Source organism: Ceratotherium simum, chromosome 1 (genome assembly GCF_057802395.1).
Source record: "Ceratotherium simum simum isolate JZ-2026a chromosome 1, ASM5780239v1, whole genome shotgun sequence".
NCBI lineage: Eukaryota > Metazoa > Chordata > Mammalia > Perissodactyla > Rhinocerotidae > Ceratotherium > Ceratotherium simum.
The window spans coordinates 102,243,912-102,261,308 of NC_141900.1; the positions used below are offsets into that span (position 1 = coordinate 102,243,912).

At 42.9% G+C, this 17,397-nt stretch overlaps 1 protein-coding gene across 1 annotated transcript in view; it reads left to right on the plus strand.

The window, feature by feature from the left end:
- CNTNAP2 (contactin associated protein 2) overlaps window positions 1–17,397 on the plus strand; it is a 1,356,851-nt gene that overhangs the window by 1,315,213 nt on the left and 24,241 nt on the right. The window contains exon 22 of the mRNA XM_014787667.2: window positions 13,119–13,358. Within this exon, the coding sequence (XP_014643153.2) occupies window positions 13,119–13,358 (240 nt within the window). The remainder of the gene's footprint in view (window positions 1–13,118; window positions 13,359–17,397) is intronic.

Here is a 17,397-nt window from a genome sequence, read left to right on the forward strand (position 1 = left end):
CCTTCTTAAATATAAACAAGGACACTTCTCAGTTTAGATGCACATTCTATACTAAATTTGAAGAAATTGCTTTGTCTTTATATAGGAATATCTGGGAATTCTGCTCTCATATCAGGAGTGACTTGCATGTGACATCCATTCTCTCTGTGTGTGCCATTCGCCTCTGGGTCATTGTCAGAATTCAGAAATTAAAGGTGCAGACAGTTAAGTGGCTAGAGAGATGGAAGACTTAAGTAATCCTCTGCAAGTTTCCCTTGAGGAAAGTTAGTCTTTTCTTTCTGAAGGCCCTTCAGAAAACTCACTCGCTAGAACAATTTCAACTTATTCTACTCTCAGGGATATTTTTTGGTGTCTCACGTTCTTTTTTGCTCTGTGATTTTTAACAGAGAGCAAGGTAAAGAGAGGAGAGTTAACGTGGTGGCAAGTACTGCAGTTCAGCAGCCATGGGCTGTGGGACTAGAGGGATGGAGACCCACGTTTAATTAAGCATAAGGGTCAGCTAAACTCCAATGCAGTGAGAACAGTATAACCAGCAACAACTCTGAGCCGTCTGCTTGGAAAGAAACACGTGGATCCCAGGCCTCATCTAGACCAAGGTCATGTTCTCCAACTCAGATGAAACGTGCTGGGGCTGCAAACTCTTTGTACGGTATAGAGAAAAGTTAGAAGCAGGGAGAGGAGGGGCAGGGAGGAGAAGAAGAAGGAACTCAGAGGCTGCCAAATATTTGGGTGGTGAAGAGAAGAGGCCTGAAGCAGTGAAAGAAACTGATTCTCCAAACCAAGAGTTTAAGGGAACAGCACCACCCACTGCAGAAAGGGCGCCAGCCTTGAGGTGGGAACTGGAGATCCCACAGAACAGGAGGAATAGCACTAAACCCCTATAATTATTGATCAAGTTCTTCATAAGACTTCTCAACTCAGATGAAATAAACACTAAAGATTTTGAGTCACTTAAAGCATTTAGGCGGTGTGTGCTATGGACATGGATGAGTAGGAGCCCCAACCTTGCAGAAGTGACCCCAGAGAAGACCAGCATAATGCCTTTCTTTGTTCCAGTATTCACGAGGAAAAAAGATTTTTTTTATTAGTTTGTAAAGGGATTAAAAATTTGTTAACTAAATTAAGTTGAGCAAAAAGATGCATTGTTGTTTTAGTTTTCTGTAAGACGCCTCATCTTGTTCTGAGACACTCATTTCTATGTTCTTGGTTTGGGCTGGGGAGAGATTTAAGCTTGCGTTTAAACTTGACTAAGTATCTCATTTTAAAAATGTTTATTTTAGGCTGACTCAGTTTCTTTGGGGCAAATGCTTAATCCCTTCCCTTCCCTGTCTCCTTTCCAGGATGTAAGGGACCTCGGATTACACACAGTCTTCAGGGTCAGTCTATTTTAGGACTAACTCAGTCCTAAAAGATCATGTTTGATATTTTTTATGGAGGAAGGGGCCTTGAAGGCAAAGTCCCTAGGGCATATAAAAGTTATAACATCCCTGCTGTTGGGTCTCCTGTCAGAAAGCATCCTAGGCAGACATTCAGTTAGAAACACTGAAATGTGCTCATGCCAAAAGAGTTAAACCCACAGTTACCCAGAAAAACATCTTTTCCAGGCAGATTCATTTTCCCAAGATGCCTAGGATTCACAATAACACATTTTAGAAGAGAGATTAATGCAATTGCCCCATAAAATATTTTAAGCTCCCACCCTTTCTGAAATGAAGCACACAGCATGGTACCAAGAGAAAATGACCACCAGTGCCGAAGAAAAGGCATTTGCTTCAAGGTGCTGCAGCCACTGTAATTTGCACCTTCTGCAGTGGAGACAGAAGCGCCGTCAACGTGTACAGGCAGCTAGAAGAGTGGAGATAATAATAGGACTAGAGAATGTGCCCAACTGGGAAAATAAGCATGCAGCTCGCACAGTCAGAGCTGAAAATGAAGGCCCCCAGCAAGCTTTGCAGAAAGAGTCCCTTGTCCTTTGTGAAAAGGAAAATGAAAAGCAACAGACCTCTGAGTCATAGAAGTCACTTAATTTAGGTAAATTAGAAAGGGATGCAGGTGTGGAGCCTTGCTCAGATTAGCTTTACTCTTCTTATTTTCCGTACTTTGTTCGGACTAGTGCCATCAGGAGTAATTCACAATTCACAGGGGGATAGCTCTTCGGTTCAAGTGGATTATCTGGAAGTTGAGGTGGTAAACATCTGCAGTTCCTTCAACTCTGTCATCTGACGTAGTTTCAAGCGTGGTAGTTCATTATTGCTGCCTTGTCAAATGCTCTGTCCTGAACTAAAGACCTCTCTGGGCTTATTCTGACTGCTATAGGAGACTGTTCCAGAAGCCACCTCACAGATTAAAATCTAGACTCCTTCATTTCCTTGACTCAACCACAACTCACTCTTAACTCCTAAATCACTTATAATTTAAAAACTCTAGTGCTATTTGGGCTGGAGTGGTGGAGAGAAGGAAGGAAGGTGCCTGCCGTTATCAGATGTGCCCTATACAACTTGATATTGAAGGTGACAGGGGGCTATTTCCAACTATAGAAATTAGGTATTTGTTTCTGCTAAACTTTTCTGGTTAGATCCAGGCTATTTCAGGCTCTCAAAGTCCCTTCGGCTCATGATCCTGTCATCTCATGTATAGCCACCCCTTTCCACTAAATGCCATAGGACACCTTGGTCAATGTGCCACTGTGTCTTTATCCAAATTAATAAAATAATAAAATGTCAGCCTGGAATCACACCACTAAAATTCTCCACTAAAGCCAATTTTCACCATTGATCAAATTCCACCCACAGTTCATTGTTATAAATCTACCTTCAAAATACTAGTCTTACTATTGTGAGCCCACACATACCTATCTTGGCCACAAAAATGTTATGAGTGACTTAATAAAATACTTTGCTGAAATGTAAATAGCCTGTGTCAGTATTCCCCCAACCTGGTAGGCTATTACTCCAACTGAAAATAAATGAGTTGGTATTAGAGGTATAGCAGAGAGAAAGATGTTGGGGGCAGAAACACACTTATGTACCCCCAGGCCTGCCGGTCCACACCTGACCTCCATTCCTTTGTAGCACCCAGGGCGGTTACAACGGTTATGTTCAAATTCATCTGGTGATTCACTCCAGTTTCAGGTTCAGCCTCAAAGCATTTAGGCTTTGTCTTCTGAACATCATTTCCTATGTCAGGGTCCCAAGATTTGAATTCTTTCTTGTGTTAATTATGCAACATGGAGAGCAAATTGAGGGAGCCCCCCACGATGCTTTCTGGCAACAGTTCTCTCTTTCTGTGTGTGCTTGACAAGTCTCATCGCCTGGGAAAACCATTGCGTTCAGCCCAACCTCAACGTCCAGTCCTAATGCTTTATGTGTATGCTTTCAAGCAATCTCACCCTCAAAGGATGTTTTTTGTTGGGTCAGACAGCTTTAGAGGCCTCCTGGGGTAGGAATTACAATACAAGTGAGAACAAAGGAAGGAAACCGCTTTTTATTTTACTGAATCATTCAATTTGACATTATCTGGAAATACAAAAGTTTGTTAACACACTTTTCCTAGCCTACACTTCTTTATGCTGCTCGTGGCATGTATGAAGTCAGCTCCTTTCTCTCTTGCTTTCGCCATTGTCCCCACTTTCTCTGCTCCCCAGGGAGTTAGCTTCACATGACCCTGGGCTAGTCTTGGCTGGAATACTCTTCAATGGTTTGGAGAAGAATTAAGGAAAAATCTTAAAAGCTGAAACTCACTCTCCGTATAGTGCTGGCTACAGTTGAACAGGGCTTGCCAAGCCTGAAAAAACAAGTTTTAGCAGAAGCAGGGCATACACAAAAAGAAATTATTTTTCTGTCCTACATTTCAGTTTGGTGATTTTGTACATAGGATTCTACTTCTGCTGCTAACAAGTTAAAAGTGAAACAAGCAAGAGTGGAGTAAAACCTAGTAAGAAGCGTGTCTGTTCATTTCCAGCTCATGGGAAACCCAGACCACATATTAGTGTTCTGTTCTCCAATAGCAAATAGCTAGGACGCATAGCTTATATTTACTAAGACTTTGAGAGGTAAAATCAGACCTGCATTTCTAATGAAGTAAATCACAGCCCCCAGCTCTGTGGTTTGACTGACAGGTCCGTCCATATTTCTGAAAGGTCTTGTTGCTTTCAGCAGAGCGTGTTATTCTTAGCCCTGAAAAATCATACCTCAGGTGTAGCAGGGCACCTGAGGCTACAGAAAAGGGGCACCAGGCTTTCTGTCTTACGTCTGACAACTTGAAACGTTCAGGAAGAAGTGGAAAATCCATCTTTCAGATATGTGTGCTGTGTATGATGCCAAATGTCTGGTGTTTTGAAAACATCTCAGGGATCATATTTTCCCCTTTGTGTTGTAATCACAACTGTATTATATTAACCAGCAATCATAGTAAGTTTGCGGTTTTCAGACTAGATTTTAGGAATGGGGATGACAATTTCAACCTATATATAGCCCCCAAAAGTTCAGGAACTGTAATAAGTTTATGCAAAAAAAAATGTAATACTTTATCTTTTTGCAAAATGGTGTAGTAGGCTAGTATCTTTGCATTAAGACATTTCTTTTTATTGTTGTTTCTGGAGAAAAAAATCCAATTTTATTTTATCCGTCCTTAGAAAAGAATTTGCCAGTTAAAATGTAGCAGAGACAACACAGAAGGAAAGAAGATTCTGCTTCTCCCGGCAGATTGCCTCTTTATAATTGATTTAGCACATGTCACAGGTGAAGAGCTATTTAAATTACACCTACATATTTTAATCCTGCCTTCCTTCATAGGAGAAAAAAGCATATAATAAATGCAATGAAATTTCATTAGTGTCTTTCTTTTAGGGATTAATAAAATGCCATAATACATAATTACATGCATCAATTATGCATATGGATTTCATTCTACTTGTGCATCTTTGAAGGCAGCTGGTCAACAAGACATCACTGATCCGAACATTTAGTCTGTAGGAGCAGGCAGCTGACCTGGAACCTAGACTCCAACGTCTCAGTGCCTGCCTGCTGTTTATCACTCGATCATGCTAGAATTGACGAATGAGGTTTATTTGGTTTTATTTTGCCTTGTTAGATTAACGCTCTTGGCTTTTTTTTGGGATTTTTTGTTGGGATTTTTTTTTCCTTTTTTGGCTTCTTTTGGTTATGGTTATTACCCATTTATTTATTCCACTGACCCGTTCAGGCTCCCATCCATACAACTATGGCCAAATGGGAAAATTGTATCCAACGTCATTACCCACATCCAGCTCGTCTCCCAGTTGAGACCTGGATGCTCAGCCCTAACCGTGAGAGTTGTAATTTAGGGTGGCTGCCAGCCCAGCAACACCCGGGTCCAGTTTTCAAGTGTACATCAGGTGACTACTCACCAATCTTATTTCAGGCTGATTCAGAAATCACCCAGGCAGTGATTTCAAACCCACTTCCTACTTATTGCATTACATCCCATCTAACCACTGCTCCATGCTCAAGGCCGGTGGGAGGTTTACACAGCAATGGATATTCAGCACTAATAGATGGGTGCCACTTTAAGAGCAACACCACAGTATTGTCAAAGATGACTACAGTTTCAGTGAGACAGACACAGTTCCAGGTACTAGTACTTCTGGAAATAAATATATGATGCTCCATTGGATCTAAATTTGCTACTTCTTCCTCTTTCAAGGCCACATCCCACACCTGTTTACCCGGTGATGCTGACAAACTTTGGCCCACAGTAAACTTTGCTGTACCTAGATCTCCACAGTGCTCAGTCCCATCCCACACAACCAAACTGAATGACAGACTGTTTAATATACAGTCTCAGCTATAGTCATGCATCAGTCACTGGCTGATTACTTTGTGCAAGGAGCTATTTTAGACATTTTGAGGAACACAAAGAGAAGTAACTTTCAGTCTCTGCTATCAAAGAATCTGTAAATCTAGTAGGGGCACAAAATCTAGTAGGGGACCGTATGGAGAGGGAAGGAACACACCTGGTCCAGGTAGGTAGAGCCAGGAGCGGAATCTGGGAGGAAGCCACTTGGACTTCTCTTTTGAAGGACTGGAGACCTCTGATGTTCTGAAGTGATGGGTAATCACAGGTACTAAGTGAAGAGCAGGAAGAAGGATAGAATTCCTTGTGAATGGAACAGAGGTGCTTACACCATACAAAGTTCCTCCACAACGATATTCCCCAAAGAAGAATAACTTGAGGACAAACAGTGTAATTTTTGCCATTTCAGTTTACCTCTTTTACTTATTTACTTAATCTTCTTTAAATGGACTCACCATTTTTACTTAAATAGATTTATGTTAAAAGGAAAATGTTTATAGTAAAAGGAAATTTTATAATATGACCGTAAAATAAAATACCAATATCACTTGCTGTAACGATAAGGGAGCATTAAAAAATACATACTATGGAAATATTATGAAATTCAGTATTGTTGCTGCTAAAGCATCCAGGTCTGAAGTCTGCTCTGTGGTAAAAAGGGAAAATAGGAAGTATTGGTGTGGTGAAAAAGACAGTCCAGCCCCAAACTGAGCCAACCTGGGACCCTCTCTTTGAAGGATTGAAGAGAATTGGGAAGAGAACTTCCACACCTGAGATGGGGTGTTATTTAACATCCAGTGTGTGAATGACCTAGAATCACCCCCGGTGCCACCAGTGGGACATATTCCACCCAGGAGCAGAGGGAAGGAATAGAGGGGGGACAGTGCTTTGGGGCCAGTTGTACCTGCAGCGGCTGCAGAGCAAAGGTGAGCTCTGCTGGGCTAGGACCTGGGTCTGCCACCTCTACTGATCCCACACATTCTTTTTTTTTTTTTTTAATTTTATTTATTTATTTTTTTCCCCCAAAGCCCCAGCAGACAGTTGTATGTCATAGCTGCACATCCTTCCAGTTGCTGTATGTGGGACGCGGCCTCAGCATGGCCAGAGAAGCGGTGCGTCGGTGAGCGCCCGGGATCCGAACCCGGGCCGCCAGCAGCAGAGCGCTGCACACTTAACCACTAAGCCACGGGGCCGGCCCCCCACACATTCTTAAAAGGATGACTTACCAGCCCCTTGCACGGTGAGGGGCACACAACAGAGCCTCATCAAAAGTCTTAAATCAGGTCTCATTGACATTCTAAGACCTTTTGGCTCTGTTTCATAAAAAGTAAAAACTTAAGCTCACAGTGATATTTCATATTTTATAATATCACATCCCCCTAAAAAAGAATATTGATAGGAAACTCTAAAAAGTGTAAAATATAACAAAAATTAACTGATGAACAGAACACATGGGATACACAAGAAGAGCATGTAGGTGAATTTAAAAGGTCTCAAAGGAAAATGAGAAATCCCTTTGGAGGAGTCAGCATCTAAACGTTTGCCGTGTCGCTGGAGAGGGGCTCACACACGTCCCCAAGGCTCCAGCACGGTCCTGTCGCCGGTGGAGCTGGCTCTGTTCTCCCGTGTTTCTTGCTCAGATGCCCTTTTCTCTTTTCATTTCTCACAACACTCCTGGCTGTCACTTGGTGTTCAGCCACTGAAGGAGATCCAACGTGAAAGGCATGCTAATGCACTGCGCATATAACTATGCCTTCTCCTTAAAAGTATTGTCATGAGCATTTCATTTTAAGGTTTTAGCAGGAATTGTGTCAGTATTTTAAGTGGGCCATTTTCTATAACCCGTATCACTGTGAGTATAAGCCATTAAAGTACTAATTACAGCTTGAGAGTTTAATTTCAAGAGTGACTGTACTGCATTTCTAAAATTTGCATTTTTTAGAGCAGGTCTCCCCCAAATTACGCCTTGGCAAGACATCTCCACGCAGAAAGTGGTTTCTTACAGTAAATCGTATTTTAATATTTGATTTCAGTATGAGACCAGTCCAATCAATTTTACAGATTAACATAATTTACTTGTAATGAGCTCAAATGCACTAAAGCGATAGCTTTACTATCATTTGTTAGATGTTCTTAAGAATATGGACCTTTTTTTCCAGACAAGCGTCTGCAGAACTTATTGGTGCTTTAACTGATGCTGGCAGAGCTTTGACATCATTCTTGGCGTTTTTGAAAACCTTATTATTGGCTCAGTCACTAATGAAACATGGTCTTAAAGCAGTCTTCTTCCTATGTTGTTTCTATAAGGAGTCCCTGACGAGAAATGCCAAAACTCCAGATGAATATAAAAACAATGTGGTATAGTCTATTTTTCAGAGAGAAATTGAGAATAATACAAAACATTTGTTTTCTCTGATTTTTATATGAAATATAAATGTTTCTTCATGGGCGATGCCTTCACCTCTCTAAGCCTCAGTTTACTCATCCGTAAAGTAGGGAGAATCCTATCTAGTTCACAGGGCTGTTAGGAGACTTAATGAAATACCACATCAAAAGTACTACACACGATACCTCACACGTGTACCAAGTTTGGTTTATAGTAGAAGCTCTTAATATTATTATTATCACATGGCCCAGAGTTGTGACCATCTGGACCTGAAGAATCAAGAGCGTCTATTGCAATCTTGGCCCCCAGGGGAATGGATCATCAGCCAAGAGTCTTCAGAGGCACATCGACTAGATTTGGAATGCGGTCCATATTGAGAAATATTGGTTCTGCTCCCCTGGGCATCCCGAACCCTTGTTTTGTGAACACCTTTCCTGAAAGGTGAAACACAGAGGATTTTCCCCAGTAGAGAGAAAACGCAGACGGGGGAAAGCTGGAGAGTGAGCAGAGTGCAAGAGCCCCTGAGAGCACAGAAAGGCAACCCCAGCTCATCCCCAGGGCTGGTTCTTGCAGCCCAGCCCCCAGCCTTCTGCCCACTGAGCCAACACTCCTGCCAATGCTCACAGCCCCTTCCCACTGCTCCGCTGCCCCCTGGTCCCCCAGCAGAACCCTCTTCCTGGGGCTCCCCTCTGGCCATCTGCCTTGTGCCTGTCATCTCAGAGGCAGACACTCAGGAGAGCACAGTTCTTTAAGAAGTGGGGACCCCACATTAAATTGGGAACCCTCAGACAGATACAGCTTTGAAACTGTTCGTTTTCTGTGGTGCGATGGGGAAGCCTGCCCTACTTAAAGTTTAGAAAACAGTGTCATGTGAAATGAAGCTGGAGTCAGAAGCTCCCTACCCAAATTTCTAGCAGAGGAAACAAAACCCAAACTGATTCGCTGTAGATTATATAATGGCTTAGCAAAGGGCAAGAGGGTGCTGGTGAAGAACAAGGCACTTACCCACATCCACGGCATAAGCCTGCCTCAGCCCTACGGCAAAAAGAAGAATCCCTGTCTTAGCCCAGGGCGGTTGCAGGGGCCTGAGGAGCTAATGCAATCACTTACTCACAGCAATTGCTATGCTACCACTAGAATTATCTTTCTAATACAGTTCCCATTACAGTCCTCTGCAGCTTAAACGTCTTTGAGTTTCCTACTGAAATACAAACATCTTAACATGGCATTCAAGGCTCTTCCCTATCTGGCCCTGAGCTCTGACCTCAGCAGACTCTCACAGGTCCCAGAACATAATCAACCTCATAACAAACTCAACCTGGAGTTCTCTTTCCTTTCATCCTCAAAACCTAGTTCTGCGAAAGGTAACAAGCGGTGAGGATGTGGAGAAATTGGTGGGAATATGTAATGGTGCAGCCACTATGGAAAACAGTATGGAGTGTCCTCAAAAAATTAAAACTAGAACTACCATGCAATCCAGCAATCCCACTTCTGGTATATACCCACAAGGATTGAAATCAGCATCTCGAAGAGATGTCTGGACTCCCAAGTTCATTGCAGCATTATTTACAGTAGCAAAACCATGGAAACAACCTATATGTCCATCAATGGATGAAGAAAATGTAATATACACATATAGTGGAATATTATTCAGCCTTAAAAAAGAAGGAAATTCTGCCATTTGCTACAATATGGATGAACTTGGAGGACATTATGCTAAGTGAAATAAACCAGACACAGAAGAACAAACTACGTGATCCCACTTATATCAGGAATCTAAAAGAGTCAAACTCATAGAAGGAAAAAGAATGGTGGTTAGCAGGACTGGGGGGAGAGGGAATCAGGAGGTGTTGGTCAAAGGGTGTGAAGTTTTAGTTACACAAGAAGAATAAGTCCTAGAGATCTACTGTACAGCAGAGTGCCTATTATTAACAATACTGTATTATATACTTAAAAATTTGAGGGTAGATCTTAAGTGTTCTTATCACAGAAAAAACAAAAACAACCCTAATTCTAGTGTTACCTCTGAAGGGCTCTCCAGAACCCCACACAAACTTGCTTCCCCAATTTACCATAAACTTGGATAATTTTACCAAATACGTGGTTTGTTTCTCCGCTCAGAAAATTGTAGTAATTCAGAGGCTCTGGGGCCAGTTCGCCTGGCCTCAGCAGCCAAGAGCTCTTAAGCACAAGCCTCAGTTTCCTCATACGTTGCATGGGGATATTGATACCCCCTTCTCCATAGGGTTGTTCTGGGAATTAAATGTCTAATTTGTATAAAGCATTTAGCACATTTTAAGGGTTCAATAAATGTTAACTCTTGTTATTATGTAGCATTTGTTCATTGTATTGGTTGTTTCTACGCTTGTTTCTCCACCTAGGTTGTGAGCGGCTGAGGGTAAATCCCTGTATTTGTCTCTGTCTTCCTGCTACTGCTATGAGGCAGTCAATACCCTGATGAATTGAATTCAATTGAATTGAGGTCCCACCAGAGGGCAGTAGCTTCCAGCCCCAGAATTCTTCCTCTGGAGCCCTACTCCAAGGCTGGACAGGCTGAAAACATTTATGGACAAGAAGCAGCTAATGGAGCTGTGGTTGTTCCCAATTTCCTACCACCAAGTAGCCACTCCTTCTGGTGCCTCGACCACAGGTGAAGCCAGATAGCAATTTGAGAAAGCAGAGAGCTGAGGTCTTCCTTCCCACCCTGGGAACAGAGTCACTCTGAGTTTCCTTGGTCTGAGGATGTTTCAGGGAAGGCAGATCACTGGAGGGAGGGAATGGAAACCAAATGCCTGAACTCTGCATGGAAGGCAAGTTGGTGAGCCTAGAACAAGGAATTCTGATGTTAGACGAGGAGACAAAGAATGAATCATTGAGTAGCCTGCAACCATTGAGGAGAAAGCAAAGGAGGAAGAGGGGAACAAGCCAGCGCAGTTGTCAGTGGAACAAGAGCCTCTTCCTGGTCATGGAGGGAAGCCTCAGGATACGTCCTGACTGGCGTCTTTGTACAGGGTTGCAGGTGCATTCTTTTTTTTTTTGAGGAAGATCAGCCCTGAGCTAACATCCATGCCAATCCTCCTCTTTTTGCTGAGGAAGACCGGCCCTGAGCTAACATCTATTGCCAATCCTCCTCCTTTTTTTTTTCTCCTTTTTCTCCCCAAAGCCCCAGTAGATAGTTGCACATCCTGCTAGTTGCTGTATGTGGGACGCCGCCTCAGCATGGCTGGACAAGCGGTGCGTTGGTGCACGCCCGGGATCTGAACCTGGGCCGCCAGTAGCAGAGCACGCGCACTTAACCGCTAAGCCACGGGGCCGGCCCCTGCAGGTGCATTCTACCTCCCCATCCTAAGTGGAATGTGCTCTAGCTCAAAGTCACAGACTGAAATTTACTGCAGGAGAAAAATATGGAGAATCATTAATTAAAATTTCTTTATGTACTTTTCTATGTAAGACTCTATTAGAACCCCCAGAATTACCACTGTCTTCATTGTCCCCATGGTCACATCTCTTGTGTTATTTGAAATTCACCTGGGACTAGATCAGGTAAGTCATTGGACTGGTTCTTTAATGTGATGAATAATCAATATATCCACTTCTCACCCCAAGGCCTAAAAGCTCCCTTTTCTACTGATTTATTCTTTAATTAATGGGAAGGAAATTTTTATACAAGACTACTTCACCTGTGTTCATTCCCCAATAAGAAACATCACCTGCTCTGAATTCAATTTTTTAAAGTAGATAGCCTTCTGTTTTCCAAAGTCTTTGTTTTTCACAGTTCAGGTGGGAGGGTAAATAGCTCACATCCTTGTCTTTGCATTTCAAAGATAATCATCATGTTAACATAATCTCCCGTCCAGAATACAAATTGCTGGCTCTTCTCTGAAGTGCCCATCACCTGGGTTTGTAGCCCTGCACAGTCGTTGCCTGTATCCATGGTTCTCAAGCCTTAGTGGACAGTAGACTCACCTGGAGGGCTTGTAAAAACACAAATCCTGCATTTCTAGCAAGTTCCCCGGTGATGCTGATGCTGCTGGTCCAGGAACCACACTTGTGGGAACCACTGATGAGAAAGCTCTAGGACTCCTTCAACATTCATTTCTGCTACACAGATTCTAAAACCTGGCACAGAGGCTCAGAAAGACACGAGCTTTTCCTGATTTGAGTGGTATGACAATGTGTGGTTATACTCATTGAAACAGTACATTGGAAATACCTCTACTCAGACTCACCCTGATTTGAATACTAGATTGGGAAGATATTGAGTTTACAGACTAGGGGGAGATGGTGATTCTTAAATGCGTGTGTATGTTTGTGATTGAGCTGGGAAAGTTTCCTGACTTCCAAAAGGTCCATCGCATACTAGCTGGGATTCTATCAACCTCAGAATTCCAAGGAGGTTGGATTCTGAAGAAAGGAAATGCCCAATTATAGGCCATGGGAACTATCTTTCTTTTCTTTTCTTTTTTTTTTAAATAAAGAATTCAGAGGAAGAAAATAAGAGGTACAAAATGGAGCCATAGTTTACCAGAAAGGCTGAGGAGGGAGCCTTGTTCAATGTATGTAAGAGAAAGAGAAGGAGAAAAATCAATCAGAACCAAGTGAATGTTGTTAGTTTCAGCAAGATCTCAAGTATCTGGAAGGCAATTATGAATGTATTTTATTTTAACAAACATAGCCTTGTCCTTACCCACCACATTCTCTAGTAACACAGAAGGTTCTTTTAAAGCAGAGTCTCCAGCCCTAAGCCTTATCAAGTCATTAATATTTCATCTAAAGGAATATAACATCTTCAACTGAGACCTAAGAGTAAGATCTGGACGTGAGCATTCAAAGGCAAGTGTATGTTACAGTTGGAATAGAGTGAGTGAAAAGAGACTTTTCTTTTCTCTTTTTCTTTCAGAAACAGGGAAGATTGACCAAGAGATTCACAAATACAACACTCCAGGATTCACTGGGTGCCTCTCCAGAGTCCAGTTCAACCAGATTGCCCCTCTCAAGGCGGCCTTGAGGCCAACAAACGCCTCGGTTCACGTCCACATCCAGGGCGAGCTGGTGGAGTCCAACTGCGGGGCCTCCCCGCTGACCCTCTCACCCATGTCGTCTGCCACCGACCCCTGGCACTTAGATCACTTGGATTCAGGTAAAGTCTAACGCAGTCTTGCTTGGGCCGGTTGCTTTATTTCTTTAAACCTCAGTTTCCTCATCTGTCAGATGGGGTTAATAACAGCACCTCGCTGGAAATGTTGGAGGATTGAGAGAGCGAAGGCGTGTGTGAGCACAAGGGTTCTTAGCACAAGTCAAGTGCTCAGAAGTCACAACCATTGTTCTTGCTCAGTGCCAGAAGGAAAGAAGTGAAGGTGAGGGACACAGGAATTCAAGTCTTCTTCGTTTAGAAGGAATTGGGGGATGCCTGAACTGACGTCTGCGACGTGACTGTCAGATGATCTGATCAAATCGCTTCCTCACTTTCTCCTTTATGACTCACTTGCAGCCCCATAGTCCAGGTTCTAATATCAGAAGAAGTGATGTACCTAAAGCAATACAGAGATTCATCTCCCCCCTCTGTGTTTATACAAACAATCCCGGAGCCTTCCAGACTTTTTTAGGAGGTCCATTTAGGCTTACAAATCCCAGTTCTGCAGGTGATAAGATGTACTTGGAAAGCACAGGCTAAATGAAAGGATGCGGCTGTTGGCTGCAAAATTAACTGGATGTAAATTCAGTGTTCTCATAACACCGAATGGTGGAGAGCCTACTCCTCATGCCACCCAAACTGACCTTGGGCAATTCGAGTAACCTCTCTAAGCCTCTGCTTTGTCACCCACAAGGTGACAAAGTGGAGTGTGATCTCTAAGTGGCTTCCACATCTAATATTCAATGGGTCCCCAAAGCAATGTGTGATGTTGCCGATGCTGAAGACGGGAAGAGGACAAGGTGGGAGACAGGGTGATGGTGGGGCCAGGGTACCAATGCCATCACTGCCTCTCACCAGCAGGTTTCATAATCATTCCTCAGTGTCCCCATGTCTAAAATGGAGTTAATAGGACATAACTCATAGAATTCTATGTGGAACGATGTATTTAAAGGACTTAGCGCAGTCATGGACAGGCAGCTTTAACAAGGCTTAGCTGCAATAATATTAACAATGTGGTTATTATTGTTAGACACAATTTGCTATGGTGCTTGAATGTCTCATAAAGCCTTCCAAATCCTCCCCCACCTTAATTTCTAGTTTGTAACAGTTCATCACGGAAACATCATGCATTTGATTGCTTTCTGCATATTCTAGCCCCATACATTGTATTTACCAGCTTCGGTGCAGTCTCATCGTTGGGAACCCTTGCCAGGATTTGCGCTGCAAAGCTTTGTAAAGCTTCAAAGGAAGCCAGAATTGCCCCGTTGTCAGAATAGCCGGTTTACAGACTAAACAATCGTCTTTGTTCCTCGCACATGGATTCCTATAACATGATGAGGGATGCTGTGTGCCAAGGGTCCTTAAGAAGAGTTCCCTTTTATGAATGTTGTTAGGATTACACAGCAGGCTGGTTTTTCCTCATGTGCTGGCTTGAACAAAGGAGAACATTCCTAATGCTGAAAGAAAAAAGTAGGAATGAAAATATGAGATGAGAAAAGACATATGTCAGGGCTACAAAGGAAAAGAGATTTCTCAGATAAATTCCTCCAAATGCCAGAGTGGTTGGAGACAACGCATGATCTGTGAAATGCACGGGTACTTCTGCCGCCTGAGGACACAGGGGCCCGCTGCATGAGGCCGTGAGCGTGTGTGGTCTAGTCGGCTGCCCAGAAACTAGTGTCAAAAATATCTAGATGCAGGGGCCGGCCGGGTGGCGCAGGCGGTTGGGTGCACGCGCTCTGCTGCGGCGGCCCGGGGTTCGCTGGTTCGGATCCCGGGCGCGCACCGACGCACTGCTTGGCAGGCCATGCTGTGGCGGCGTCCCATATAAAGTGGAGGAAGATGGGTACAGATGTTAGCCCAGGGCCGTCTTCCTCAGCAAAAAAAGAGGAGGATTGGCGGATGTTAGCGCAGGGCTGATCTCCTCACCAAAAAAAAAAAAAAAAAAAATCTAGATGCAACTTTGGGCCAATGTGAGTTCATATTCATTATGCCTTAATTAGCAAAATATATGCTTTATTATCTGTGAGATACAATTGTAGGGGCCAGTTTGAGTTCATTTATTTTTTAAAAATCATGCCTTGTACATGACAATTTCATTCTTTTGATTGATGTAATGAAAACATATATAGGGAACATTTATGTTATTTTTTAGTGTTCAAATCAAAATTCTGCAACCCAGATAATATGGTAGGCTGGTACTATGTTATATAGGGTCCATTTGCAGAAAAATTTCCACTTGCACTTGGGCAGAGAATTCTTACCTGGTGTTGACCCATTGCTGTATCAATCTCATCATCATAATTTACTCCATAATTGGAATTCTAAATTTCCATAATTAGGGAAACCATTATAAAGAAATATGTGTATGTCTCATGAACTTTATTAAAAGGTCAGAGAACAGCTTACGAACTATGAGGCAAAAGGTTTGCTGAGATAACATGATTTGATTTTTTTCTTTTAGGTGAATAGGAACATGAGTGAGAATGGGGGCAGTGGGCTAGACAGGGGACAGAGAAAGACTAGACATAAGGGAAGTTTACTTAGTAGCACCCTCCAGTGGCTTAGTGTCAGGGAGGAAAAACTTTTTCTCTATCCTCTCAAGTTCAGTAAGTGGGGGCTGCAAATTAAACTACAGATTAACAGGAGAAAAAAGTTTATTCATATGCATATGGGAGCTTATAAAAGAAGTAGCTCAATAAAGTTCAAGTTAGAGCTTATATCCGGTACTCAGTAGGAAAGAGGAGAAAAGGCCTCTGTGGGAAGAATAAATGGGTTTCTGAAAGAACAAACGAGAGATAAGAAAGTTTGAGCTAGTGCGTGTCTAGGCAGGTGTGGGTGGTCTCGCTGTCTTCTTCAAGGCCATGAAACTCCCCTGGAATGGGGGTTTATGCGAGATCTTCTTTTGGTCTTCTTCCTGGGATTAAAAGCCCCTCAGAAGGGGGAATTTATGGCAACCTCATTTCTCAGAAGTTTCTACTTTTAATCAGATAAGGGAAACTCCAGAAAGATTTCTTTCTGCATCTGGTGAGCCCCAAACGTCCTCAGTTTAAAATAATCTTCATACCAGCTCTGGGGTTCTAAGTGGGTCCCCACATCAGCAAGTGCACCGCAGTTTTTGTGAGCTGAAGTTTATCATTCAGAGTTCTGATCTGAGGGTTTTGCTTTTATCAGATAATCTTTCATGTGTGAATAAAATAAGAATGCTCACCATCAGATATTCAGAAACTAAATGACAGGATATACACAAAGATGCATTGCTAGCTGTAAATCGTGTTACTGGAGTCGGTGCAGGTAGAGGCAGGAAGAGAAGAAAGGTGAGAGCTAATCAGTCCTGGTTCGAATAGAGAACATTTGGGAGTAGATCGTTTCATCTGGTACCTTGGAAAATGTGGTCCTCATCCAGCAGCGTGAGCATCACCTGGAGGCTTGTTAGGAATGCAGAATCTCAGGCCCCTGCCCCAGACCCACTGAATCAGCACCTACATTTTAGCAAGATTCCCAGGTGACTGATGTGCACATTCGAGTCTGAAAGCACTAATCTAGTGCAGTGGTTCCCAGTCTCAGACGCACTCTCAAATTACCTGGGGAGCTTTAAAAAAGTCCCAATATCCAGGCTGCCCCCTGACCAGTTAAAATCAGTCTTGCGTTCTTTCTGCTCCCTTACATTTCTTTCTCATATCTTAGATGATATCAAATGATAAAAACAAAAAATATATTCCAAGGTATGCTGGCTCTGTGTGTTCAGATCCTTTTTCTCTTCTGTGACACCCCTGACTGCGCTACTCATTACCTCTCTAACGCTCTTTGGGCTCTGTCACTGTTTTCGAAGGTGAGGGACGTTTGTGGTTGATCGGGCTGTGCCCTGATCGACTCCCAGGGATGCCACTTGCATTGCAATCTATGGCTCCTGGAGCAGTGCAACATGGTGGCCTTGATAGGGGGACACCAGATCATTATGGGCAGAAAATAGACATGGCATGACTTGGTATAGTTATTTCCTGTTCATTTCTCTTTAGTTTTGTCAAAGAGAAAGTCTCTGGTT